Source organism: Acipenser ruthenus, chromosome 44, assembly GCF_902713425.1.
Source record: "Acipenser ruthenus chromosome 44, fAciRut3.2 maternal haplotype, whole genome shotgun sequence".
Classification (NCBI taxonomy): domain Eukaryota; kingdom Metazoa; phylum Chordata; class Actinopteri; order Acipenseriformes; family Acipenseridae; genus Acipenser; species Acipenser ruthenus.
Genome location: NC_081232.1, coordinates 10,175,151 through 10,201,039, shown reverse-complemented (window position 1 = coordinate 10,201,039; position 25,889 = coordinate 10,175,151). Strand labels below are relative to the sequence as shown.

At 45.3% G+C, this 25,889-nt stretch overlaps 2 protein-coding genes across 2 annotated transcripts in view; both read left to right on the top strand.

Annotated features, from left to right (window-relative positions):
• Nucleotides 1-402: 402 nt before the first annotated feature.
• Nucleotides 403-5,016, top strand: LOC131709707 (elongin-B-like). Its single transcript, XM_059012388.1, has 4 exons — nt 403-552; nt 2,389-2,523; nt 3,067-3,175; nt 4,416-5,016. The coding sequence occupies exons 1-4, from the start codon at nt 550-552 to the stop codon at nt 4,514-4,516; spliced, it is 348 nt and encodes a 115-aa protein (XP_058868371.1). The 5' UTR covers nt 403-549; the 3' UTR covers nt 4,517-5,016.
• A 9,052-nt stretch (nt 5,017-14,068) lies between these two features.
• The window catches only part of LOC117431006 (transforming growth factor beta-1-induced transcript 1 protein-like), a 26,531-nt gene continuing 14,710 nt past the window's right edge, over nt 14,069-25,889 (top strand). Inside the window, exons 1-6 of the mRNA XM_059012512.1 lie at nt 14,069-14,504; nt 19,762-19,812; nt 21,142-21,335; nt 21,867-21,931; nt 22,647-22,780; nt 23,923-23,980. Coding sequence (XP_058868495.1) covers nt 14,492-14,504; nt 19,762-19,812; nt 21,142-21,335; nt 21,867-21,931; nt 22,647-22,780; nt 23,923-23,980 — 515 coding nt within the window. The 5' untranslated portion in view covers nt 14,069-14,491. The remainder of the gene's footprint in view (nt 14,505-19,761; nt 19,813-21,141; nt 21,336-21,866; nt 21,932-22,646; nt 22,781-23,922; nt 23,981-25,889) is intronic.

Below are 25,889 nucleotides of genomic sequence, written 5' to 3'. Positions count from 1 at the left end.
CCTAATTGATGAGGCTGTGTGGTCCAGTGGTTAAAGAAAAGGGCTTGTAACCAGGAGGTCCCAGGTTCAAATCCCACCTCAGCCACTGACTCATTGTGTGATCCTGAGCAAGTCACTTCACCTCCTTGTGCTCCGTCTTTCGGGTGAGACGTAGTTGTAAGTGACTCTGCAGCTGATGCATAGCTCACACACCCTAGTCTCTGCAAGCCGCCTTGGATAAAGGCATCTGTTAAAATAAACACATAATAAGATACAGAAAATGAGAGGCTCTTATACTGTCTGAACAGCCTCCCTCTGCTGGCAGAGAAAGAGAGTCTCTTATATGTACCTAATAGAGAAAAAACAAAAGATGCATTTTATTTGACAGTTAATTTTTCACAAATATTACAGAAGCCAAAGACAATAGAGCTCCACTTAAGCAGCAGAAGAAGCCTTTATTCCTCTTGGCCGCAGGGGTTGCTGGGAAGGGGGAGGACCGGGTTTGTTGTTCAGCTGCGCAGTGCACCCTGGGACGGCGGAGGACCGAGGAGTTTTCCAATCGGCGGAACGATGGTAAGTAACCAAGCGGCCGCAAAACAGAAATAAAAACATGAATTTTAAACAATTGTTGTGAGAAATGAACGTAAGTAAAGCAAGTAAAGTCATTATTAAAGGTTATTCCGTCGCCAAATCGCCCAAAGAACCGGGTTTCCTGTCAGAAAACGGGCTTTATGTTCATGGTTTTTTGAAGATAAAAATGGAGGATTTCGAAAAGAGGGGGGGGGGGAGGGGGGGGGGGGGGGGGGGGGGGGTAGGTTTGCAAATAAATAAAAAATAAAATATAAAATACTAAGAATTGTGGAGGAGAGGGAAATACACATTTAATTAACATCATTAAAAAAAAATAAAATAAGCGCGCGCGTTGCTTTTTAAATTCAACGGACGAATCGCTTCGTGTAAATAAATCGGAATAAAAACGCAAGCGCCGACAAAAATTAAATTTATAAATAGATTTAGTTTGTGAGATCGTGTTAGTTTATTTTTTTTTTGTTTGTTTACACCGGCTACTGAAGACAGCGATGGTGTATACGCGATTTAAGAGGAGTCGGTGTTATAATTTTATATATTTAGAAACGCTTGTGTGTGTTTGTAAGTGTAAATTATCGTGAGGGGGGGCTACCTCGGTCATTAAATTTAAAATAAAAAAAAGAGACGAAACACGCTATGAACGTGTTTTTAATCTGTCTCTGTGGGCGCCGCTGTGGTTTTTAAACGAGTGAAAATAACCCAAAAAAGCACAGAGATAAACTAGGAATGAAATGCAGTTAGGATCAGCGATGAGAGGTTTATTTTTTTTTATTTTTTTTTAATTGTTTATTGTCGCTTGTCAAGTCTGTTTTGAAATAAAAACGAGGCTGAAACGGAACCAGGTTTAGTGAAGGTTTTTTTTTTTTTTTTAAAAACTACGTTGTTTTCAATAAAACCTTTTTTTCTCCGAGTTTTAATTAGTAAACCGAATCGGCTCCAAAAAATACATTTTTTAAAGGGACGTCACGTGATCAAAAATAAAAACCGTGATTTATTTATTTTATATTTTTTAAAAGGACGGTTATTGCGTCTGTTCTAACCATCTTTATCTTTGTAGTCGTTAAAAGGGATGACGGTACAGCAAATGAACTGTGTGATCCCTTCACCAATCTCTCTCATCCTTTCTATCTCCGTGTGAAGTGTCTTCTTCCCTCTGTCTCCTCCGTTCACTCCCACGCTGTCCTCTGGTCCTGGTTTCTGTGCTGTGTTTAGGGGACTGGCTGTGGGGTGAAACTTTAACTCCTTCTGAAGATTTGAGAGACTGCGTTTTAAGGTTTAAAACCGCCTGGTATTCGAATGGCATTGGGCAGCCTTAGTCTTATCATTCTCCTCTTTCTTTTTCTTACTTTTTTCCTTTCTTTCTTTCTTTCTCTCTCCTCTCTCCTCTCTCCCTTCTCTCCTCTCCGTCTCCCTTCTCTCCTCCTCTCCATCTCCCTTCCCCTCTCTCTTTCTTTCCCCTCCTTTCTCTCTCTCCTCTCCCTTCTCTCCTTCCTCCTCTCCCCCTCTCTCCTCCTCTCTCCCCCTCTCTCCTCCTCTCTGCTTCTCTCTCTCCCCTCCTCTCTCTCCCCTCCTCTCTCTCCCCTCCTCTCTCCCCTCCTCTCCTCTCTCCCCCTCTCTGCTCCTCTCTCTCCCCATCTCTCCTCCTCTCTGCTCCTCTCCTCTCCCTTCTCTCCTCTCTCCTCCCCTCTCTCCTTCTCTCTCCCCCTCTCTCCTTCTCTCTCCCCCTCTCTCCTTTTCTCTCCTCCTCTCTGCTTCTCCCCTCCCTTCTCCTCTCTCTCTCCCTTCTCTCCTCCTCCTCTCCCCCCCCCCTCTCTCTCACAGGACGTGTTTTTGATGATTCGACGTCACAAGACGACCATTTTCACCGATGCGAAGGAGTCCACGACGGTGTTCGAGCTGAAACGCATCGTCGAGGGGATTCTCAAGAGGGCGCCCGAGGACCAGCGGCTCTACAAGGTAACCCGACACCATCTGAGAGCCCCACGATATACCCCCCGACACCCCCCCCCCGAGATACCCGCCACGAGATATACAGATGTGCAGGGCACTGAATTGTAGTGTATTAGACTGTAGTGTACGGAACTGTAGTGTAGTCTGTCGAGTAGTGTATTGCACACTAATGTTGTCTCTCTGTCTGTGTGTCTCTCGCTCTGTCACTCTCTCTCTCTCACCTCTCTCACCTCCCCCTCTCTCTCTCTCTCCCTCTCTCTCTCCCCCCTCTCTCTCTCCCCCTCTCTCTCACCTCTTCCCCTCTCTCCCCCTCTCTCTCTCTCTCTCTCCCCTCTCTCCCCCCTCTCTCTCCCCCTCTCCTCTCCCCCCTCTCTCTCCCCCTCTCTCTCCCCCTCTCTCTCCCCCTCTCTCACCTCTCCCCCCTCTCTCTCTCTCTCCCCCTCCCTCTCTCTCTCCCCCTCTCACCTCTCCCCCTCTCTCACCTCTCCCCCTCTCTCTCACCTCTCCCCCTCTCTCTCTCCCCCCCTCCCTCGCTCTCTCTTTCTGCAGGATGACCAGTTGCTTGATGACAGTAAGACTCTGGGTGATTGCGGCTTCACCAGCCAGACCGCCAGACCGCAAGCTCCGGCCACCGTGGCCTTGGCCTTCAGAATCAACGGTCAGTTCCGCTCCCGAGTATCAGTGGTGGTGATGGTGTTGTTAATGAGTCATTTACAGAGGCTTTTATCTAAAGCGACTTCCAGAGACTAGGAGGGTGAACTCTGCATCATCAACAACTGCTGCTGCTGCTGCTGCAGAGTCACTTCCAATAGGAGCTCGTTTGTTTGACGTCTCATCCGAAGGACGGAGCACAAGAAGTTTTTAAGCTAGATTTTAAAAAACACTCAAAGTTGCTGAATCCCTGATCTCTAATGGAAGAGTTCAGCAGTTTTGGGGCACAGCAACAGAAGGCCCGTAGAGCCCAGGCGAGCAGAAGGGACACGGCGGTCTAAGGTGGGCGGAGAGCCGGTGTGTGAAAGGTTAAGAGTGGACAAGGTGTAGCCAGCCTGTGAGAGCCTTGTAGCTCAGGAGAAGGATTTTAAAATCCACTCAAAACAGGCAGCAAATGCCAGGCCTCTAACACAGTGTGATCCCTGGAGTGAAATCCTAGCCGCAGAATTTTAAACATGCCGCAGTTTGTTGAGAATGATTATTAGGGACCCCAGTTAATCAATCCTAGAGAAAACAAACCAGTTTTTCAGCCGCAGATACGGAGAGCATAGGCGGAAAGCCTAGCTGTGTTTCTCAGGGGAAACCGTGATCGTATTCAACACAAACGCGGTTCAAAGGATCAAAAATCACACCCACGTTTTTTTTTTTTTGATCTGAACTCAAGCATGCAAATAAGAACAGGTAGCAGCATCAATATCAGGTTTAGTATGAGTATGGATTTGAGTATCGGCTGCATAAAAAACGATAATTCAGGCCATGTGATCTTAATATGTGGCCCGAGGGGAAACGTTTAAATACTAAATAACAATCTCTTGTCCCTCGGTTCGTTGATCTAATACTGAGGTGGAACGAGAGAGGGAGGGGAGAGATCTTAAACAATTATTAACTTGTGTAGTACAGTCCTATAGCACTAAACCAGGACTGGATCACACTGCTGTGCAGCGGGAGTCTGATTCCCATCCCTGTGATGATAACCAGCTTTATTATTACAGGGCTGGGAATCAGACTCCTATTGCACAGCAGTGTCACCCATTCCAGGTTTTACTGCTACCAGCTTGATCAGCCCCAGTGTGTCTAGGTAACAAGCTCAGGTGTGTCTGATTATTAAACTCCTAGTGAAACCAGGACTGGATCACACTGCTGTGCAGCGGGAGTCTGATTCCCAGCCCTGCTTGTTTTCTTTTCAGATGATGCGTTCGAGCAGCTCAGAGTGGATTCGTTCTCCAGCCCCCCCGAGCTCCCAGACGTCATGAAGCCGCAGGATTCTGGAAGCAGCGCTGTGCAGTGAGAGGGAAGAGAGGGAACGAAAGAAAGAAAGAGAGAGAGGGAGGGAGAGAGGGAGGGAGGGAGGGAAAGTGGGCGGCTGCACCTTTCACACTGCAACATGCACCTCAATACCCCCCCTCCCCCTCTCTCGCACGCACGCACGCACACACACACACACACACATAAATGCTGCAAAGTACAGAGATGAACCTTAGCGTCTATCCACTTAAAGATTTTACAACCATTATCTGCTCAGGTGTGTTTTATTTTTTCTGAATTGTTTTGTATTTTTCTTCCTCCTCCCTGTTTATTTTCTGAATTCTTTACCCTGCCCTTTATTATTATTATTATTATTATTATTATTATTACTACTACTATGGGGGAGAGAACGAACCAAAAGAAAAATATTCAACGAAAAATTCTTGCAGCAGCGAATTGTCTTCAACAGATATCGGAAGTGTCTTCAAATATCATTTTGTAGCTTCTTTTGATTATGCGATGTTAAATAAAAGATCTAAATTATGTTCGTATATCTTTTTTTTTTTTTTTTTTAAATTATGTCTCAAACCTAAAATTTTAGGTGGCGATACAACAGTTTTGTCCACAGCTGTGCGTGTGAGAGATATTGGAAGTGTGTGTTTCTCCTCCTGTCTGTTTGTTGAGTGGATCTTGTGATGTTATCGGTAGCTCATGCAGACCTTCAATCAAATTCTGCACAGGGTGACAAAAAAAACTATTAGAAACTGAAAGAGTCAAGCAGCAGAAAAGCATTCGAACTATCGGCGTCCGTGTAATGCATGTGAGAGATACTGGAATTCAGAAAAACTTCAACGACAAATGTTTCCGCTGGAAGTCTCTCTCATCGTCTTCAGTGTAAATTCAATGACAAACGTTTCCACTAGAAGTCTTTCTCAGCATTTTCAGTGTAAATTCAGTGACAAACGTTTCCACTAGAAGTCTTTCTCAGCATCTTCAGTATAAATTCAATGACAAACGTTTCCACTAGAAGTCTTTCTCAGCGTCTTCAGTGTAAATTCAATGACAAACGTTTCCACTAGAAGTCTTTCTCAGCGTCTTCAGTGTAAATTCAGTGACAAACGTTTCCACTAGAAGTCTTTCTCAGCGTCTTCAGTGTAAATTCAATGACAAACGTTTCCACTAGAAGTCTTTCTCAGTGTCTTCAGTGTAAATTCAACGTCAAACGTTTCCACTAGAAGCCTTTCTCAGCGTCTTCAGTGTAAATTCAACGGCAAACGTTTCCACTAGAAGTCTTTCTCAGTGTCTTCAGTGTAAATTCAATGGCAAACGTTTCCACTAGAAGCCTTTCTCAGTGTCTTCAGTGTAAATTCAACGGCAAACGTTTCCACTAGAAGTCTTTCTCAGCGTCTTCAGTGTAAATTCAACGGCAAACGTTTCCACTAGAAGCCTTTCTCAGTGTCTTCAGTGTGAATTCAACGGCAAACGTTTCCACTAGAAGCCTTTCTCAGCGTCTTCAGTGTAAATTCAATGGCAAACGTTTCCGCTAGAAGTCTTTCTCAGCGTCTTCAGTGTAAATTCAATGGCAAACGTTTCCACTGGAAGGTCTTTATTTTTTTTCAGCATCTTGAAGACACTGAGAGACTTCTAGTGGAAACGTTTGCCATTGAATTTACACTGAAGACACTGAGAGACTTCTAGTGGAAACGTTTGCCATTGAATTTACAATGAAGACACTGAGAAAGACTTCTAGTGGAAACGTTTGCCGTTGAATTTACACTGAAGACGCTGAGAAAGGCTTCTAGTGGAAACGTTTGCCATTGAATTTACACTGAAGACGCTGAGAAAGGCTTCTAGTGGAAACGTTTGCCATTGAATTTACACTGAAGACGCTGAGAGACTTTTAGTGGAAACGTTTGTCGTGGAATTCCAGAAGTTTGCTTTTTGTGTTTCCAAATTCAGTGCTATGGCGTGTGTAACGGCTACAGGCAGGAGCTATAGAAGGAGTCTCTTCTCCCGTTTGCCGAGTGGATGGCGCGATGCTAGAGTTAGTCCGGAATGGGTTTAACCTATACAGAACTGTAACGCTAATGCAGGCGTCGTCCAAAGAGCTTGTCTGCTTTAAAAGCACGGGGCCGTTTTCAAAGCATTCGCTTTTGGTTTTGGAGAAAAATCGAGTCAGTTAAGAGGATTTTGAAATGTAATCCTAAAGCTGTTTGGTTTTAGTTGTGTAAAAACAAAAAAAAACAGTGTTTGTCAACCTCTTTTATTAAAGTAAAAAAAAAAAAAAACAGGAGTGAACGATTTCAAAATATCCACAGCAGTTAAAATACAGCGCGACACTTCTCCACGTGTTCCTACACCTGTTTAAATAACGCGCCTGTCGTTTTTCTTTTCATTGTTCGCAACTTTTTACACTGATAAGTCTGTTTCAGAGCTCTTTTCACAAATGGCCGCTCTAGTGCTCTGGGGTTTGAGATCTGTCCTCTAAATCGCTACAGGAAGAGCGATAAATAATCATGGATCGTTATCGCTGTGCTCCCTGTTTGACAATGCGGGGCGATTAATCCTGACGCTATCGGAGCACTGGAGCAGACATTTCGAGAAGAGCTCTGAAACAGACTTTAAAGTTATCAGTGTAAAAAGCGGTCAGGATGTGAACAATGAAATGAAAAACGAGAGGCGTGTTATTTAAACAGGTGTAGGACGCGCGTCACGCGTTATTTTTTCCGAACCCCGCTACGTTAAAATGGTTTGACTAAAACATCTCCCCATACTGAAATTCAAAGGGGAATTAGCGCTGGCATTCAATGGATCACCATTCAAGGAAAAGCGCATTTTTCCAAGCGTTGCAGCGAAGATAATATTCTGCCTTGTGGGTCTGTTTGTGGTGGTGGTGATGTTTTTACGAGATGCCCTTGTGGGATGGTTTGTTCGCTTGCTCGCTCATTAAAATCGACAGCATGTAGATGAGATGAGATGGGATGGGGGGGTATGATTTATCTATTCAGGGTGTACAAATGGAGAGGGAGGTGGGCAACAAAATTAACCTGCAAAAAAAAAAGTGGGGTGTTTTCAATTATTATTTTTTAATTACTGTAAGAAATGAATGAAATAAAATTGTAACTTGGTTCGGAATACATAATAAAAGTGACAAAAAAGGACTTATTGTGGTTTATTTTTGCTCTTGTGGGTCTAGCTGCTCTAGTCAATCAAACACTGCTCTAGTCTAGCTGCTATAGTCAATCAAACACTGCTCTAGTCTAGCTGCTCTAGTCAATCAAACACTGTGCTCTAGTCTAGCTGCTATAGTCAATCAAACACTGCTCTAGTCTAGCTGCTATAGTGAATCAAACACTGCTCTAGTCTAGCTGCTATAGTCAAACACTGCTCTAGTCTAGCTGCTCTAGTCAATCAAACACTGCTCTAGTCTAGCTGCTAGTCAATCAAACACTGCTCTAGTCTAGCTGCTCTAGTCAATCAAACACTGCTCTAGTCTAGCTGCTCTAGTCAATCAAACACTGCTCTAGTCAATCAAACACTGCTCTAGTCTAGCTGCTCTAGTCAATCAAACACTGCTCTAGTCTAGCTGCTCTAGTCAATCAAACACTGTGCTCTAGTCTAGCTGCTATAGTCAATCAAACACTGCTCTAGTCTAGCTGCTATAGTGAATCAAACACCGTGCTCTAGTCTAGCTGCTCTAGTCAATCAAACACTGTGTTCTAGTCTAGCTGCTATAGTCAATCAAACACTGCTCTAGTCTAGCTGCTATAGTGAATCAAACACTGCTCTAGTCTAGCTGCTATAGTCAAACACTGCTCTAGTCTAGCTGCTCTAGTCAATCAAACACTGCTCTAGTCTAGCTGCTATAGTCAATCAAACACTGTGCTCTAGTCTAGCTGCTCTAGTCAATCAAACACTGCTCTAGTCTAGCTGCTCTAGTCAATCAAACACTGTGCTCTAGTCTAGCTGCTCTAGTCAATCAAACACTGTGCTCTAGTCTAGCTGCTATAGTGAATCAAACACTGCTCTAGTCTAGCTGCTATAGTCAAACACTGCTCTAGTCTAGCTGCTATAGTCAAACACTGTGCTCTAGTCTAGCTGCTATAATCAATCAAACACTATGCTCTAGTCTAGCTGCTATAGTCAATCAAACACTGTGCTCTAGTCTAGCTGCTATAGTCAATCCAACACTGTGCTCTAGTCTAGCTGCTATAGTCAATCCAACACTGCTCTAGTCTAGCTGCTATAGTCAATCAAACACTGTGCTCTAGTCTAGCTGCTATAGTCAATCCAACAATGCTCTAGTCTAGCTGCTATAGTCAATCAAACACTGTGCTCTAGTCTAGCTGCTATAGTCAATCCAACACTGCTCTAGTCTAGCTGCTATAGTCAATCAAACACTGTGCTCTAGTCTAGCTGCTATAGTCAATCAAACACTGCTCTAGTCTAGCTGCTATAGTGAATCAAACACTGTGCTCTAGTCTAGCTGCTCTAGTCAATCCAACACTGCTCTAGTCTAGCTGCTATAGTCAATCAAACACTGCTCTAGTCTAGCTGCTATAGTCAATCAAACACTGTGCTCTAGTCTAGCTGCTATAATCAATCAAACACTGCTCTGGTTTAGCTGATTATAGCAGCTAGACTAGAATACAGTGTTTGGTTACATTCTGCGATGCAATTATTTTTAAAAGCAATATATATACGTGTATTTTGAGTTGTTGGGAGCTACATTATGTTAAAATATGTTGTAGTTACAGCAGGACGCCGCCAGAGGGAAGTGTACACTGAATTCTAACTGAAAAGACTTGCATTGTATACGGCTATGGCCAAAGGTTTTGAATCCCCCTCTACAATTAACAAATTCTGCTTCATGATGTCCAATGAAAGCTGCTGAATAATGTTCCCTTGTTAACATATTGAATTCCACCCCCTCTATATAGAATGAACTCCCTCAGCTTCATAGAGTCCAATGAAAGCTGCTGAATAATGTTCCCTTGTTAACATATTGAATTCCACACCCTCTATATAGAATGAACTCCCTCAGCTTCATAGAGTCCAATGAAAGCTGCTGAATAATGTTCCCTTGTTAACATATTGAATCACACACCCTCTATATAGAATGAACTCCCTCAGCTTCATAGAGTCCAATGAAAGCTGCTGAATAATGTTCCCTTGTTAACATATTGAATTCCACCCCCTCTATATAGAATGAACTCCCTCAGCTTCATAGAGTCCAATGAAAGCTGCTGAATAATGTTCCCTTGTTAACATATTGAATTCCACCCCCTCTATATAGAATGAACTCCCTCAGCTTCATAGAGTCCAATGAAAGCTGCTGAATAATGTTCCCTTGTTAACATATTGAATTCCACCCCCTCTATATAGAATGAACTCACTCAGCTTCATAGAGTCCAATGAAAGCTGCTGAATAATGTTCCCTTGTTAACATATTGAATTACACACCCTCTATATAGAATGAACTCCCTCAGCTTCATAGAGTCCAATGAAAGCTGCTGAATAATGTTCCCTTGTTAACATATTGAATTCCACCCCCTCTATATAGAATGAACTCCCTCAGCTTCATAGAGTCCAATGAAAGCTGCTGAATAATGTTCCCTTGTTAACATATTGAATTCCACCCCCTCTATATAGAATGAACTCCCTCAGCTTCATAGAGTCCAATGAAAGCTGCTGAATAATGTTCCCTTGTTAACATATTGAATTCCACACCCTCTATATAGAATGAACTCCCTCAGCTTCATAGAGTCCAATGAAAGCTGCTGAATAATGTTCCCTTGTTAACATATTGAATTCCACACCCTCTATATAGAATGAACTCCCTCAGCTTCATAGAGTCCAATGAAAGCTGCTGAATAATGTTCCCTTGTTAACATATTGAATTCCACCCCCTCTATATAGAATGAACTCCCTCAGCTTCATAGAGTCCAGTGAAAGCTGCTGAATAATGTTCCCTTGTTAACATATTGAATTCCACACCCTCTATATAGAATGAACTCACTCAGCTTCATAGAGTCCAATGAAAGCTGCTGAATAATGTTCCCTTGTTAACATATTGAATTCCACCCCCTCTATATAGAATGAACTCCCTCAGCTTCATAGAGTCCAATGAAAGCTGCTGAATAATGTTCCCTTGTTAACATATTGAATTACACACCCTCTATATAGAATGAACTCCCTCAGCTTCATAGAGTCCAATGAAAGCTGCTGAATAATGTTCCCTTGTTAACATATTGAATTGCACACCCTCTATATAGAATGAACTCCCTCAGCTTCATAGAGTCCAATGAAAGCTGCTGAATAATGTTCCCTTGTTAACATATTGAATTCCACCCCCTCTATATAGAATGAACTCCCTCAGCTTCATAGAGTCCAATGAAAGCTGCTGAATAATGTTCCCTTGTTAACATATTGAATTACACACCGCTTTGTAGTTTTCCCAGATACTGCACGAAAAACATCAACAGGCTAAACATCACGTGGTCTCTATAGAAAAGACTACAGAACCCATAACGCTTTGCGTGCTAATCGATGAAAACAAACAGGGGGCACGTCGGCAATTCTCTGGGAATTGTAGTCCGTCAACAATTCCCTGACAGAAAAAAAAGCAGTACTCAGACTACAAACCCCAGAAGCCACCACGGCAACCGTCGGTTATATATAAATACGACGCGGGGGCTGGGTGAGAAGCTTCGCCACCTTATTTTTTTTGCTCAGATTCAAATAAAAGAAAAAAAAAAAATGTCGTCGGCGAAAGCGGTCCACCCCTGCTGCCACGTCAGCGTTTTTTTTTTTTTTTTTTTTTTTGGACACCGCCCCGCCTCTTTGGGTTGGTGACGTCACCGCAGAGGCAGCAGTAGACTCCAAAACCAATCGATTTTTTATGTATGTATTTATTAGGCAGACTCCTTTATCCGAGGCGACTCACACAGGGGTCACAGGGCAGCACAGGGTTACAATGCAAGCTTCATATTGAAACACAGTGTAGTTTACAGTCAGTGCAAATAATAACACTACTAGAATCCAATATGAACTAGGATGCTCTGTATAATAATAACACTACTAGAATCCAATATGAACTAGGATGCTCTGTATAATAATAACACTACTAGAATACAATCTGAACTAGGATGCTCTGTATAATAATAACACTACTAGAATACAATATGAACTAGGATGCTATGTATAATAATAACACTACTAGAATACAATATGAACTAGGATGCTCTGTATAATAATAACACTACTAGAATCCAATATGAACTAGGATGCTCTGTATAATAATAACACTACTAGAATCCAATATGAACTAGGATGCTCTGTATAATAATAACACTACTAGAATCCAATATGAACTAGGATGCTCTGTATAATAATAACACTACTAGAATCCAATATGAACTAGGATGCTGTGTATAATAATAACACTACTAGAATACAATATGAACTAGGATGCTCTGTATAATAATAACACTACTAGAATCCAATATGAACTAGGAAGCAGCGAGTTAGGATCACAGCGAGTTAGATCTACAGTGACAGATTAGCAGTGCGATAGTGCAAGGATAGCGCATCAGCTGAGGATCCAGTGACGAGGTGCTGAGGTCATCAGCTGAGGATCCAGTGACGAGGCGCTGAGGTCATCAGCTGAGGATCCAGTGACGAGGCGCTGAGGTCATCAGCTGAGGATCCAGTGACGAGGCGCTGAGGTCATCAGCTGAGGATCCAGTGACGAGGTGCTGAGTTGTTTGGAGTTGTTCATGTATTATGCATTGTTTTTTTTTTTTTTTTTTTTTACTGTATTTCATTATTATTATTTATTTCTTAGCAGATGCCCTTATCCAGGGCAACTTACAATTGTTACAAGATATCACATTATTTTTTACATACAATTCCCCATTTATATAGTTGGGTTTTTACTGGAGCAATCTAGGTAAAGCACCTTGCTCAAGGGTACAGCAGCAGTGTCCCCCCCACCTGGGATTATTATTATTATTATTATTATTTATTTCTTAGCAGATGCCCTTATCCAGGGCGACTTACAATTGTTACAAGATATCACATTGTACATTATACAGATATCACATTATTTTACATACAATTACCCATTTATACAGTTGGGTTTTTACTGGAGCAATCTAGGTAAAGTACCTTGCTCAAGGGTACAACAGCAGTGTCCCCCACTGGGGATTGAACCCACAACCCTCCGGTCAAGAGTCCAGAGCCCTAACCACTACACCACACTGCTGCCCGTATGTTTAATAATCAGACACACCTGAGCTTGTTACCTAGACGCACTGGGGGGGGGGGGGGGCTGATCAAGCTGGTAGTAAAATGGTCATTTTGCAAGAATTTCAAACCCACCTGACGTTGTTAGAATTCTGTGCCGTTACGACCAACCCCCCCCCCCCCCCCCCCCCCCCCGGATAGATTTACCTCTATTTTAAAGAGCAGCCTCAATCTCCCGTCACTGGCTCACTCCTCATGATATAAATACATACAAGTCAAGGTTGCAATTTGACATCCGAAAATACCAGGGAGGTTAAATACATACATTCTGACCACTGTGATACACAAACTCTCTCTCTCTCTCTCTCTCTCTCTCTCTCTCTCTCTCTCTTTCTTTCTCTCTCTCTTTCTCTCTCTCTCATTACATTACACTGCCTTTAACGTATTGAACTCCCAGGACACCTTTCTCAAAACCGGGACGAGGAGGGACTGGGAGGGAGGGAGGGAGGGAGGCAGGCTCTAGTGGTTAGAGCTGAGAAGGGACTGGGAGGGAGGGAGGGAGGCTGGCTCTAGTGGTTAGAGCTGAGGAGGGACTGGGAGGGAGGCTGGCTCTAGTGGTTAGAGCTGAGGAGGGACTGGGATGGAGGGAGGGAGGCTGGCTCTAGTGGTTAGAGCTGAGGAGGGACTGGGAGGGAGGGAGGCTGGCTCTAGTGGTTAGAGCTGAGGAGGGACTGGGAGGGAGGGAGGGAGGCTGGCTCTAGTGGTCAGAGCTGAGGAGGGACTGGGAGGGAGGGAGGGAGGCTGGCTCTAGTGGTCAGAGCTGAGGAGGGACTGGGAGGGAGGGAGGGAGGCTGGCTCTAGTGGTTAGAGCTGAGGAGGGACTGGGAGGGAGGGAGGGAGGCTGGCTCTAGTGGTTAGAGCTGAGGAGGGACTGGGAGGGAGGGAGGGAGGCTGGCTCTAGTGGTTAGAGCTGAGGAGGGACTGGGAGAGGAGGAGAGAGGGAGATAGAGAGGGAGGGAAAGATAGGGAGAGGTATTGATTATGTATCAATAAAGGAATCTGCATGGCCTGCCTTTCTGAGTTGGTATTGAAATGATCATTTTGATCATTGGAGTTTATCAACAACAAAACTTAAACAGCATATATATAAAAACTTCTTAATAACAAAACACGTTAATAATAGTTCTCTAACATAGGTGTACACACACAAACACACACAGACACGCACGCACACGCGTACACGCACGCGTACACGCACGCACACTATAGTTGTTTTAAATCGCTGGAACACAATTTTCCTTTTTCCATAAATGGTTAGGAATGCTAGCTGTGACGTCATCGTCCCGGACGGGGAGACAGAGAGAGAGAGGGAGGGGGAGACGAGGGGGGTATAACTCTGCCATTATTCCTTCTTGGGACGTTATCCCTGCAAACTTTTAGTAACTTTATTCCGTCCGGTGGGCGTTTTTGTTCCCTTCTTTGCACTGCCTTTCTCTGTCTGTCTGTCTGTCTGGTTTTTTTTTTTTTCACAAGACAATAACGGATCTGCTCTGCAGCCTATAATGTAACTTACAGCCGCATTTTACAATAATGTGAGAGACACGAACCGTTCGTTTCATCCAACATTTATTTTAAAAAATCTGTGATTTTGGGAAAGAAAGAAAGGAAGAAAGAAAGAAAGAAAGAAAGAAAGAAAGAAAGAGAGAAAGAAGGAAAGAGAGAAAGAAGGAAAGAAAGAGAGAAAGAAGAAAAGAAAGAGAGAAGCGTTAGAATGGACGACCTCGGTAAGTTAAACACATTACGTTGTTTATTGTGTGTGTGTGTGTCTGTTTCTATTAGTTCAAGGTCGTTTTTTTTTTTAAAATATAAATAACGTGTGTTTTTTTTCCGTTTGACTTTTAGAAATTGTCCCTCCGCCCGAGCTGCGTTTCTGTATCTTCCCGTCCGTGTATCGGAAGTCTTCGTGTTGGTTCAAGATACACCCCATCGAGGCGCTTATCAGTCGCTGCACGCCTGCAATTAATTGTCTATAATTAAAACGGGTCTTTTCCGTTCAGCGCTGTCGGGTTTTTTTTTTGAGTTAACTGTCCAAAACATTCGCCTGCTAAACTTTCTCAGTTTTTATTCTCAGTTTATAACGAGGCCTAATAGCAAATACGTTTGCGCGTAAGTGAGAGAATTATCGTTTTATATTTTTAGCCGTTCTGAAAGTTTACCACTGTGTTTTAATATGCTTTACCAGACCCTCTCTGTGCTTTACAATGCTTCCCTATGCTTTACCACACCTCTCTGTGCTTTACAATGCTTCCCTATGCTTTACCAGACCTCTCTGTGCTTTACAATGCTTCCCTATGCTTTACCAGACCTCTCTGTGCTTTACAATGCTTCCCTATGCTTTACCAGACCTCTCTGTGCTTTACAATGCTTCCCTATGCTTTACCAGACCTCTCTGTGCTTTACAATGCTTCCCGATGCTTTACCAGACCTCTCTGTGCTTTACAATGCTTCCCGATGCTTTACCAGACCTCTCTGTGCTTTACAATGCTTCCCTATGCTTTACCAGACCTCTCTGTGCTTTACAATGCTTCCCTATGCTTTACCACACCTCTCTGTGCTTTACAATGCTTCCCTATGCTTTACCAGACCTCTCTGTGCTTTACAATGCTTCCCTATGCTTTACCAGACCTCTCTGTGCTTTACAATGCTTCCCTATGCTTTACCACACCTCTCGGTGCTTTACAATGCTTCCCTATGCTTTACCAGACCTCTCTGTGCTTTACAATGCTTCCCTATGCTTTACCAGACCTCTCTGTGCTTTACAATGCTTCCCTATGCTTTACCACACCTCTCGGTGCTTTACAATGCTTCCCTATGCTTTACCAGACCTCTCTGTGCTTTACAATGCTTCCCTATGCTTTACCAGACCTCTCTGTGCTTTACAATGCTTCCCTATGCTTTACCAGACCTCTCTGTGCTTTACAATGCTTCCCTATGCTTTACCAGACCTCTCTGTGCTTTACAATGCTTCCCTATGCTTTACCAGACCTCTCTGTGCTTTACAATGCTTCCCTATGCTTTACCAGACCTCTCTGTGCTTTACAATGCTTCCCTATGCTTTACCAGACCTCTCTGTGCTTTACAATGCTTCCCTATGCTTTACCAGACCTCTCTGTGCTTTACAATGCTTCCCTATGCTTTACCAGACCTCTCTGTGCTTTACAATGCTTCCCTATGCTTTACCAGACCTCTCTGTGCTTTACAATGCTTCCCTATGCTTTACCACACCTCTCTGTGCTTTACAATGCTTCCCTATGCTTTACCAGACCTCTCTGTGGTTTACAATGCTTCCCTATGCTTTACCAGACCTATCTGTGCTTTACAATGCTTCCCTATGCTTTACCAGACCTCTCTGTGCTTTACAATGCTTCCCTATGCTTTACCAGACCTCTCTGTGCTTTACAATGCTTCCCTATGCTTTACCAGACCTCTCTGTGCTTTACAATGCTTCCCTATGCTTTACCACACCTCTCTGTGCTTTACAATGCTTCCCTATGCTTTACCAGACCTCTCTGTGCTTTACAATGCTTCCCTATGCTTTACCAGACCTCTCTGTGCTTTACAATGCTTCCCTATGCTTTACCACACCTCTCTGTGCTTTACAATGCTTCCCTATGCTTTACCAGACCTCTCTGTGCTTTACAATGCTTCCCTATGCTTTACCAGACCTCTCTGTGCTTTACAATGCTTCCCTATGCTTTACCACACCTCTCTGTGCTTTACAATGCTTCCCTATGCTTTACCAGACCTGGAGGGCCCAGTGATCATGTTAATAAAGCTAATAAGAGGTGAGAGAATGGATTTTAAAGATGGTTAAAGAAGGGACCGATGATGTCATTCATATTATATGTCTGATTTTGCTGGGGGCTGTCTCTGTAGTATCAAATCACCCTAGATAGGTAACAATACCGTGCTTCCAGTCTTTGATGTGAAGCGTACACCTGTTCACACGCACATCTACTGTAGACAACGCAGCGTTACATGCCTAAATGATCTTCAATGGCAATGCAGACAGACAGTGGAGCTACAATGGCAATAATGGTTCTGTATTACACTGAGGGGCAATGGTAGCACAAGTATAGGGCAGCTGCAATGGGGTGAGGCTGGTAGAATGGGACCACAGTGTGCTGACTATACCCTTCCCTAATTATGAGAGAGAAAATGTGTTATGTCTGAATTTTATGTCTGTCTGTGTGCGTGTCTGTGTCTCTCTCTCTCTCTCTCTCTGGCTGTGTGTCTCTCTCTCTCTGTACGTCTGTGTTTCTCTGTCTGTGTCTCCTGCCTGTGTTATCTTTGTGTGTCTCTGTGTGTCAGTGTGTGTCTCTCTGTCTATAAGTGTCTCTCTGTCTCTGTGTGTTCGTGTGTGTCTCTCTGTCTCTGTGTGTCAGTGTGTGTCTCTCTGTCTCTGTGTGTCAGTGTGTGTGTCTCTGTCTGTGTGTCCGTGTGTGTCTCTCTGTCTTTGTGTGTCCATGTGTGTCTCTCTGTCTCTGTGTGTCCGTGTGTGTCTCTCTGTCTCTGTGTGTCAGTGTATGTGTTTCTGTCTGTGTGTCCGTGTGTGTCTCTCTGTCTCTGTGTGTCAGTGTATGTGTTTCTGTCTGTGTGTCCGTGTGTGTCTCTCTGTCTCTGTGTGTCCGTGTGTGTCTCTCTGTCTCTGTGTGTCCGTGTGTGTCTCTCTGTCTCTGTGCGTCAGTGTGTGTGTCTCTCTGTCTCTGTGTGTCCGTGTGTGTCTCTGTCTATGTGTGTCAGTGTGTGTCTCTCTGTCTCTGTGTGTCAGTGTGTGTCTCTCTGTCTCTGTGTGTCAGTGTGTGTCTCTCTGTCTCTGTGCGTCAGTGTTATTCTCTGTCTCTGTGTGTCCGTGTGTGTCTCTCTGTCTCTGTGCGTCAGTGTGTGTCTCTCTGTCTCTGTCCGTCAGTGTTATTCTCTGTCTCTGTGTCTGTGGGTCTGTGTTTATCTCACAGAATGCAGTTACTTCTAAATTTGGTCAGACACACAGTGCTTTCTCATTCCCCTATTTGAGCATTCAGCGCAGGGAATGAATCTGCAGAATTACAACAGCGATCCCGAGAGCTGCTCTCTCCCATCTCCCCATTCCTAACAATCCCTATCTGTGCTGTTTCCACTGCGACCGTCAAACTTCTGAAAAGACTCCTGATTGCGGGGAAGGATTTCAGTGTCGCGCAGGCCTCAGCGTGCCGTGCAACACCAATATGCCTCCCCGCAACAGTGTGTCAGAGAAAAACGAAAGAATGTTAAAAATATTAAACTGGTAAGCAATTGAATATTAAATAGGAGCGCTGACCATCTTTAAAATCCATTCTCTCGCCTCTTATTAGCTTTATTAACAGGATCACTGGCGCCCTCCCTTTAAAGGAGCGCTGACCATCTTTAAAATCCATTCTCTCACCTCTTATTAGCTTTATTAACAGGATCACTGGCGCCCTCCCTTTAAAGGAGCGCTGACCATCTTTAAAATCCATTCTCTCACCTCTTATTAGCTTTATTAACAGGATCACCGGCCCCTCCCTTTAAAGGAGCGCTGACCATCTTTAAAATCCATTCTCTCACCTCTTATTAGCTTTATTAACATGATCACCGGCCCCTCCCTTTAAAGGAGAGTTAAACAAGAGCTAATCAATTTTCCTTGCATCTGGAATTTCGATATTTGATTCGTTTCGGAGAAAGTCAGTCTCTGTTTTTAACGGCAGTCTGTAATTATGGGATGCTGTGTGAGTAATTATGGGATGCTGTGTGAGTCAGTGAGGCTGTGTGATGTTTTTCTGGTTAATATGGAAAACTTATGCTCACTGAATGGCTAAAAATAAATACCATTCACTCCATACCAACACTGTAGAAATACCCACAGAGAGGTCTGGTAAAGCATAGGGAAGCATTGTAAAGCACAGAGAGGTCTGGTAAAGCATAGGGAAGCATTGTAAAGCACAGAGAGGTCTGGTAAAGCATAGGGAAGCATTGTAAAGCACAGAGAGGTCTGGTAAAGCATAGGGAAGCATTGTAAAGCACAGAGAGGTCTGGTAAAGCATAGGGAAGCATTGTAAAGCACAGAGAGGTGTGGTAAAGCATAGGGAAGCATTGTAAAGCACAGAGAGGTCTGGTAAAGCATAGGGAAGCATTGTAAAGCACAGAGAGGTAGGCAGACCAACGTTTGGGCTCTAGTGCCTTCATCAGTGTTATTGAAACTAAACTGAGTCAAGCAGACCAGCGTTTGGGCTCTAGTGCCTTCATCAGCGTTATTGAAACTAAACTGAGTCAAGCAGACCAGCGTTTGGGCTCTAGTGCCTTCATCAGCGTTCCTGAAACTAAACTGAGTCAAGCAGACCAGTGTTTGGGCTCTAGTGCCTTCATCAGCGTTATTGAAACTAAACTGAGTCAAGCAGACCAGCGTTTGGGCTCTAGTGCCTTCATCAGTGTTACTGAAACTAAACTGAGTCAAGCAGACCAGCGTTTGGGGCTCTAGTGCCTTCATCAGCGTTACTGAAACTAAACTGAGTCAAGCAGACCAGCGTTTGGGCTCTAGTGCCTTCATCAGCGTTACTGAAACTAAACTGAGTCAAGCAGAACAGCGTTTGGGCTCTAGTGCCTTCATCAGCGTTACTGAAACTAAACTGAGTTTCTCGACCTCATCTGTTTGTGTTTGTTGCTGCAGGGTTGTTGTTTTGTAGTTTTATTATTTTTCCAATCGCCGTGGAAACACTAACTACCTAATCACGCTCCTATATATATAGTCTTACCAATAATGCTCCATTTTTTTTTAGAAAAAAATCCTGGCCATGTATCTGTGTTTATTAAACAACAACAAAAAAATATTATAATTATAAAAGGGGCGATTTCTTTTTTTTTATGTTCTCTGTAGCCCCTGGTAAGCCTGTGTGCGCCCCCTATAGCCGGCTCTGTGTATGTGCCCCGTGTGTGTCCGTCTGTGCTGTGCTTTTATCACAGTGTCTGTCTGTCTGTCTCTCTCTGTAGGTGAGCTTGAACCTCCTTACTCTCCTCTCAGTCCTCGTATTGTAGTCTTTGGTAGGTATTTCTCTCCCTCCCAGTCCCTCCTCAGATCTAACCACTAGAGCCAGCCTCCCTCCCTCCCTCCCTCCCTCCCAGTCCCTCCTCAGCTCTAACCACTAGAGCCAGCCTCCCTCCCAGTCCCTCCTCAGCTCTAACCACTAGAGCCAGCCTCCCTCCCTCCCTCCCAGTCCCTCCTCAGCTCTAACCACTAGAGCCAGCCTCCCTCCCTCCCTCCCAGTCCCTCCTCAGCTCTAACCACTATAGCCAGCCTCCCTCCCTCCCTCCCTCCCAGTCCCTCCTCAGCTCTAACCACTAGAGCCAGCCTCCCTCCCTCCCTCCCAGTCCCTCCTCAGCTCTAACCACTAGAGCCAGCCTCCCTCCCTCCCTCCCAGTCCCTCCTCAGCTCTAACCACTAGAGCCAGCCTCCCTCCCTCCCTCCCAGTCCCTCCTCAGCTCTAACCACTAGAGCCAGCCTCCCTCCCTCCCTCCCAGTCCCTCCTCAGCTCTAACCACTAGAGCCAGCCTCCCTCCCTCCCAGTCCCTCCTCAGCTCTAACCACTAGAGCCAGCCTCCCTCCCTCCCTCCCAGTCCCTCCTCAGCTCTAACCACTAGAGCCAGCCTCCCTCCCTCCCTCCCAGTCCCTCCTCAGCTCTAACCACTAGAGCCAGCCTCCCTCCCTCCCTCCCTCCCAGTCCCTCCTCAGCTCTAACCACTAGAGCCAGCCTCCCTCCCTCCCTCCCAGTCCCTCCTCAGCTCTAACCACTAGAGCCAGCCTCCTTTATTAACATGATCGCTGGCCCCTCCCTTTAAAGGAGCGCTGACCATCTTTAAAATCCATTCTCTCACCTCTTATTAGCTTTATTAACAGGATCACTGGTCCCTCTTTGTAAAGGAGCGCTGACCATCTTTAAAATCCATTCTCTCACCTCTTATTAGCTTTATTAACAGGATCACTGGCCCCTCCCTTTAAAGGAGCGCTGACCATCTTTAAAATCCATTCTCTCACCTCTTATTAGCTTTATTAACAGGATCACTGGCCCCTCCCTTTAAAGGTGCGCTGACCATCTTTAAAATCCATTCTCTCACCTCTTATTAGCTTTATTAACAGGATCGCTGGCCCCTCCCTGTAAAGGAGCGCTGACCATCTTTAAAATCCATTCTCTCACCTCTTATTAGCTTTATTAACATGATCACTGGCCCCTCCCTTTAAAGGAGCGCTGACCGTCTTTAAAATCCATTCTCTCACCTCTTATTAGCTTTATTAACAATTTCACTGGCCCCTCTTTGTAAAGGAGCGCTCTATCTGTGTATTTATTTATATATATATTTTCTCTGTCTTTTCAGACGCCCTGCTTGCTGATTTGGAGTCCACTACGTCTCATATTTCGAAGCGTCCGGTCCTTCCCTCTGACCCCCTCCTTTTGGGACTCCAGGCCGCCCCCCTGGACTCGGACCCCATCCCGACCCCCCACAGCAATGGGACCCCCCAGGACCCTGCCGAAACTCGCCCCCCTCCTCCTGCATACACCCCTCAGCAGGTAACACTTTAAAACGACGTCTGTAACTTCCTAACAAATCCCTAACTAATCCCTAATGAATTCCCGTCTGGATCTCACAGGAATCTTCCCTGAATCTCTTCTGCGCTTCCTCTGAGTTCTGAAGTCATTCGTTTTGAATCCCTGTTAATTTAAAGTGGGTTTAATTACCCGGATTCATCACAAGCTTCTTGGTAACAAATGATCATCACGTGTCCAAGGCAGGCATTCATTATGAATTGACATGCTCGCTATCCCCTGAATGCATGCCTTAGACATGTGCTCAGCCTGACTGGTCTGTGTGAGCGTGTGTGTCAGGTGTGGGCTGGGAATCAGACTCCTATTGCACAGCAGTGTGATCCATTCCAGGTTTTACTACCAGCTTGATCAGCCCCCAGTGTGTCTAGGTAACAAGCTCAGGTGTGTCTGATTATTAAACTCCTAGTGAAACCAGGACTGGATCACACTGCTGTGCAGCGGGAGTCTGATTCCCACCCCTGTGTGTCACTGACATTTATTCTGTTGTGATTCTAGACCGTGTCGTCAGCGATGAAGTCGGGAACTCAGTCTAGAACCGGAGACCCGGAACGTCTGTACAGGTATTTCCCAGCATTCAATTTAAAATTTTTTTTTTTTTTTGACCAAACCTTTAAAGACATGCGTGAGAAATACACAGAGAGGTTAACTCTCAACACTGCAGAGCTGTATAGAGGTCTATAGGAAAGAGAACTCCCCTCTCAACACTGCAGAGCTGTATAGAGGTCTATAGGAAAGAGAACTCCACTCTCAACACTGCAGAGCTGTATAGAGGTCTATAGGAAAGAGAACTCCACTCTCAACACTGCAGAGCTGTATAGAGGTCTATAGGAAAGAGATCTCCCCTCTCAACACTGCAGAGCTGTATAGAGGTCTGTAGGAAAGAGATCTCAACACTGCAGAGCTGTATAGAGGTCTATAGGAAAGAGAGCTCCCCTCTCAACACTGCAGAGCTGTATAGAGTTCTATAGGAAAGAGATCTCAACACTGCAGAGCTGTATAGAGGTCTATAGGAAAGAGATCTCCACTCTCAACACTGCAGAGCTGTATAGAGTTTGCAATGGCTCTCCTAGTGGCTGATGAGTGAATAACACTGCTCTCAGCCTCAGCCCTGTTCTTTCTTCTCCTCTACCACGCTCTCTCTCTCCTCAGTTGAATGGTAAGTCTTTGACCCCGGGTGGTAAGATGGTTCACGTCCAGCCCTCGCTTCTCCTCTCGCTTCAGTGGGCTGAGATGCTACCCCATCACAAGCCTCCTGTTTTGTCCTCTCTGTTTCAGCACGGTTTGCAAACCCAAGTCCCCGAAATCGAAGGAGCCGCCCCCCTTCACCTCGGCCTCCGTGCTGGGGGGAGGTCTGACTGAACTGGACCACCTGCTGCAGGAGCTCAACGCCACCCAGTTCAATATCACTGGTACTGCTGGGAACAGTGGGGAGGGTGGGGGGAGCTGTGTGTCTGTGTGTGTCTGTGTCTGTGTGTGTGTGTGTGTGTGTGTGTGTGTCTGTGTCTGTCTGTGTGTGTCTGTGTCTGTTTCTGTGTGTGTGTCTGTCTGTCTGTGTGTGTGTGTGTGTGTGTGTGTGTCTGTGTCTGTTTCTGTGTGTCTGTGTCTGTGTCTGTGTCTTTGTGTGTGTGTGTGTGTGTGTGTGTGTCTGTGTCTGTTTCTGTGTGTCTGTGTCTGTGTCTGTGTCTTTGTGTGTGTGTGTGTGTGTGTGTGTGTCTGTGTCTGTTTCTGTGTGTCTGTGTCTTTGTGTGTGTGTGTGTGTGTGTGTGTGTGTGTGTGTGTGTGTGTGTGTCTGTGTGTGTCTGTGTGTGTGTGTCCATCTGTCTGTCTATCTATCCATACTGGCCCCATCAAGTGCTGTACTGTGATAGATTAGAAAACAGCAAGGGCTCCCTCTGCTGGTCGCAGTAGGAAGCACAGGTCTAGAATAATTGCCGCTTGAGAAATGACTCGGTCAATGTTGATTTCAAAACAGGAAAAGCTGTCCTCCCCTCACCTTTACAATCGGGTTCCACTCTGTTTTCCTCTCCTCTCATCGCATTTCCGAACCAAAGTCAATTGATTGGCTCTCGATTGTAAAGCCGGGGAAAGGACAGCTTTTCATTTGTTTTAAAATTAATTAATCAGTCATTTAGCAGAGGCTTTTATCCAAAGCGACTCACAGAGACTAGGGGGGTGAACTCTGCATCATCAACAACTGCTGCTGCTGCTGCTGCTGCAGAGTCACTTCCAATAGGAGCTCGTTTGTTTGACGTCTCATCCGAAGGACGGAGCACAAGGAGGTGAAGCGACTCGCTCAGGGAGACAGTGGCTGAGCCGGGATTTGAACCTCCTGGTATCAAGACCCCTTTTCTTTAACCTCTGGACCAGCGAACCTCGTTTTGAAATCAGCGCGTCAATTAATGGATTTATTGATTACCTGCCGATTTTTAAATAAATCAATAAATGCTTCTTAAAGGCGATTACGAGGGCGACTAACGAGAAGCAGCCAGGCTCCCCAGTGATTGGTTCATTTATGTTTTGTTTTTTCTCTCTCTCGCTCGCACGCGCTCAGATGAAATCCTGGCCCAGTTTCCCAGCAGCAAGACAGACGAAGGAGAGAAACTGAAGGAGTTCCAGGCAGCGGCAGGAGGGCCCAACAAGCACAGAGAGGAGGCGGGCAGAGACAAGACAGCACCCCTACTGCCAACTCAGGTACTGCGGCAACACCACAGGTTTTGAGAGAGAGGGAGAGGGAGAGGGAGAGGGGGAGGAGAGAGAGAGGAGGGAAAGGGAAAGGGAGAGGGAGGAGGGAGGAGGGAGGAGGGAGAAGGAGAGGGAGAGAAGAGGGAGAGGGAGGAGGGGAGAGGGAGAGAAGGGGGAGAGGGAGAGGAGGAGGGAGAGGGAGGAGGGAGAGAAGGGGGAGAGGGACGAGGGAGAGAAGGGGGAGAAGGAGAGGGAGAGGGGGAGGGAGAGGGGGAGAGAGAGGGAGGAGGGAGAGAAGGGGGAGAGGGAGGAGGGAGAGGGGGAGAGAGGGAGGAGGGAGAGGGAGAGAAGGGGGAGAGGGGAGAGAAGGGGAGAGGGAGAGGGAGAGGGAGAGGGAGAGGGGGAGAGAGAGAGAGGGAGGGAAAGGAGAGAGGGAGGAGGGAGGAGGGAGGAGGGAGAAGGAGAGGGAGAGAGAGGGAGAGGGAGGAGGGGAGAGGGAGAGAAGAGGGGGAGAGGGAGAGGAGGAGGGAGAGGGTGGAGGGAGAGAAGGGGGGAGAGGGACGAGGGAGAGAAGGGGGAGAAGGAGAGGGAGAGGGAGGAGGGAGAGGGGGAGAGAGAGGGAGGAGGGAGAGAAGGGGGAGAGGGGGAGGGAGAGAGGGGGAGAGAGGGAGGAGGGAGAGGGAGAGAAGGGGGAGAGGGAGAGAAGGGGAGAGGGAGAGGGGAGAGGGAGAGGGAGAGAAGGGGGAGAGGGAGAGAAGGGGGGAGAAGCGCTCGTCCGATTGTGATGAAACTGAAAAGTCTCTTCTTTTTTCTCTTTTTAAATCTGTGTTCTAAACTCTACTCGGCTTCCACGTCTGTCCTCTTGCTCGTCTCTCTCCGCTAAATTATGACTTTATTACGTTTCTTTTGGCACGTCAAAACCTGAGGGAACACGAAACCATTCTGTGGCGTGGAACGCAGTTTCAGGAGAACGTAGCTCTGGCCAAAAGGTTTAGCATCACCTAGAATTTTAGGATTGAGACATAATTAAAAAAAAAAATAATCGCAGTACAGTAAGTGTTTCATGTTAGATTTCGAAATGTCACATTTTTCCAGTCAGTTTTTCATTAAGTATCTGGGGAAAACTCCAAAGCGCTGGGTGTGGAATTCAATATGTTAACAAGGGAACATTATTCAGCAGCTTTCATTGGACTCTATGAAGCTGAGGGAGTTCATTCTATATAGAGGGGGTGGAATTCAATATGTTAACAAGGGAACATTATTCAGCAGCTTTCATTGGACTCTATGAAGCTGAGGGAGTTCATTCTATATAGAGGGGGTGGAATTCAATATGTTAACAAGGGAACATTATTCAGCAGCTTTCATTGGACTCTATGAAGCTGAGGGAGTTCATTCTATATAGAGGGTGTGGAATTCAATATGTTAACAAGGGAACATTATTCAGCAGCTTTCATTGGACTCTATGAAGCTGAGGGAGTTCATTCTATATAGAGGGTGTGAATTCAATATGTTAACAAGGGAACATTATTCAGCAGCTTTCATTGGACTCTATGAAGCTGAGGGAGTTCATTCTATATAGAGGGGGTGGAATTCAATATGTTAACAAGGGAACATTATTCAGCAGCTTTCATTGGACTCTATGAAGCTGAGGGAGTTCATTCTATATAGAGGGGGTGGAATTCAATATGTTAACAAGGGAACATTATTCAGCAGCTTTCATTGGACTCTATGAAGCTGAGGGAGTTCATTCTATATAGAGGGGGATGCAAAACGTTTGGCCAGAGCTGAAGGATTCACTCCACTGCACGGCACACTAGGTCTCCTTGAACCAGGTTT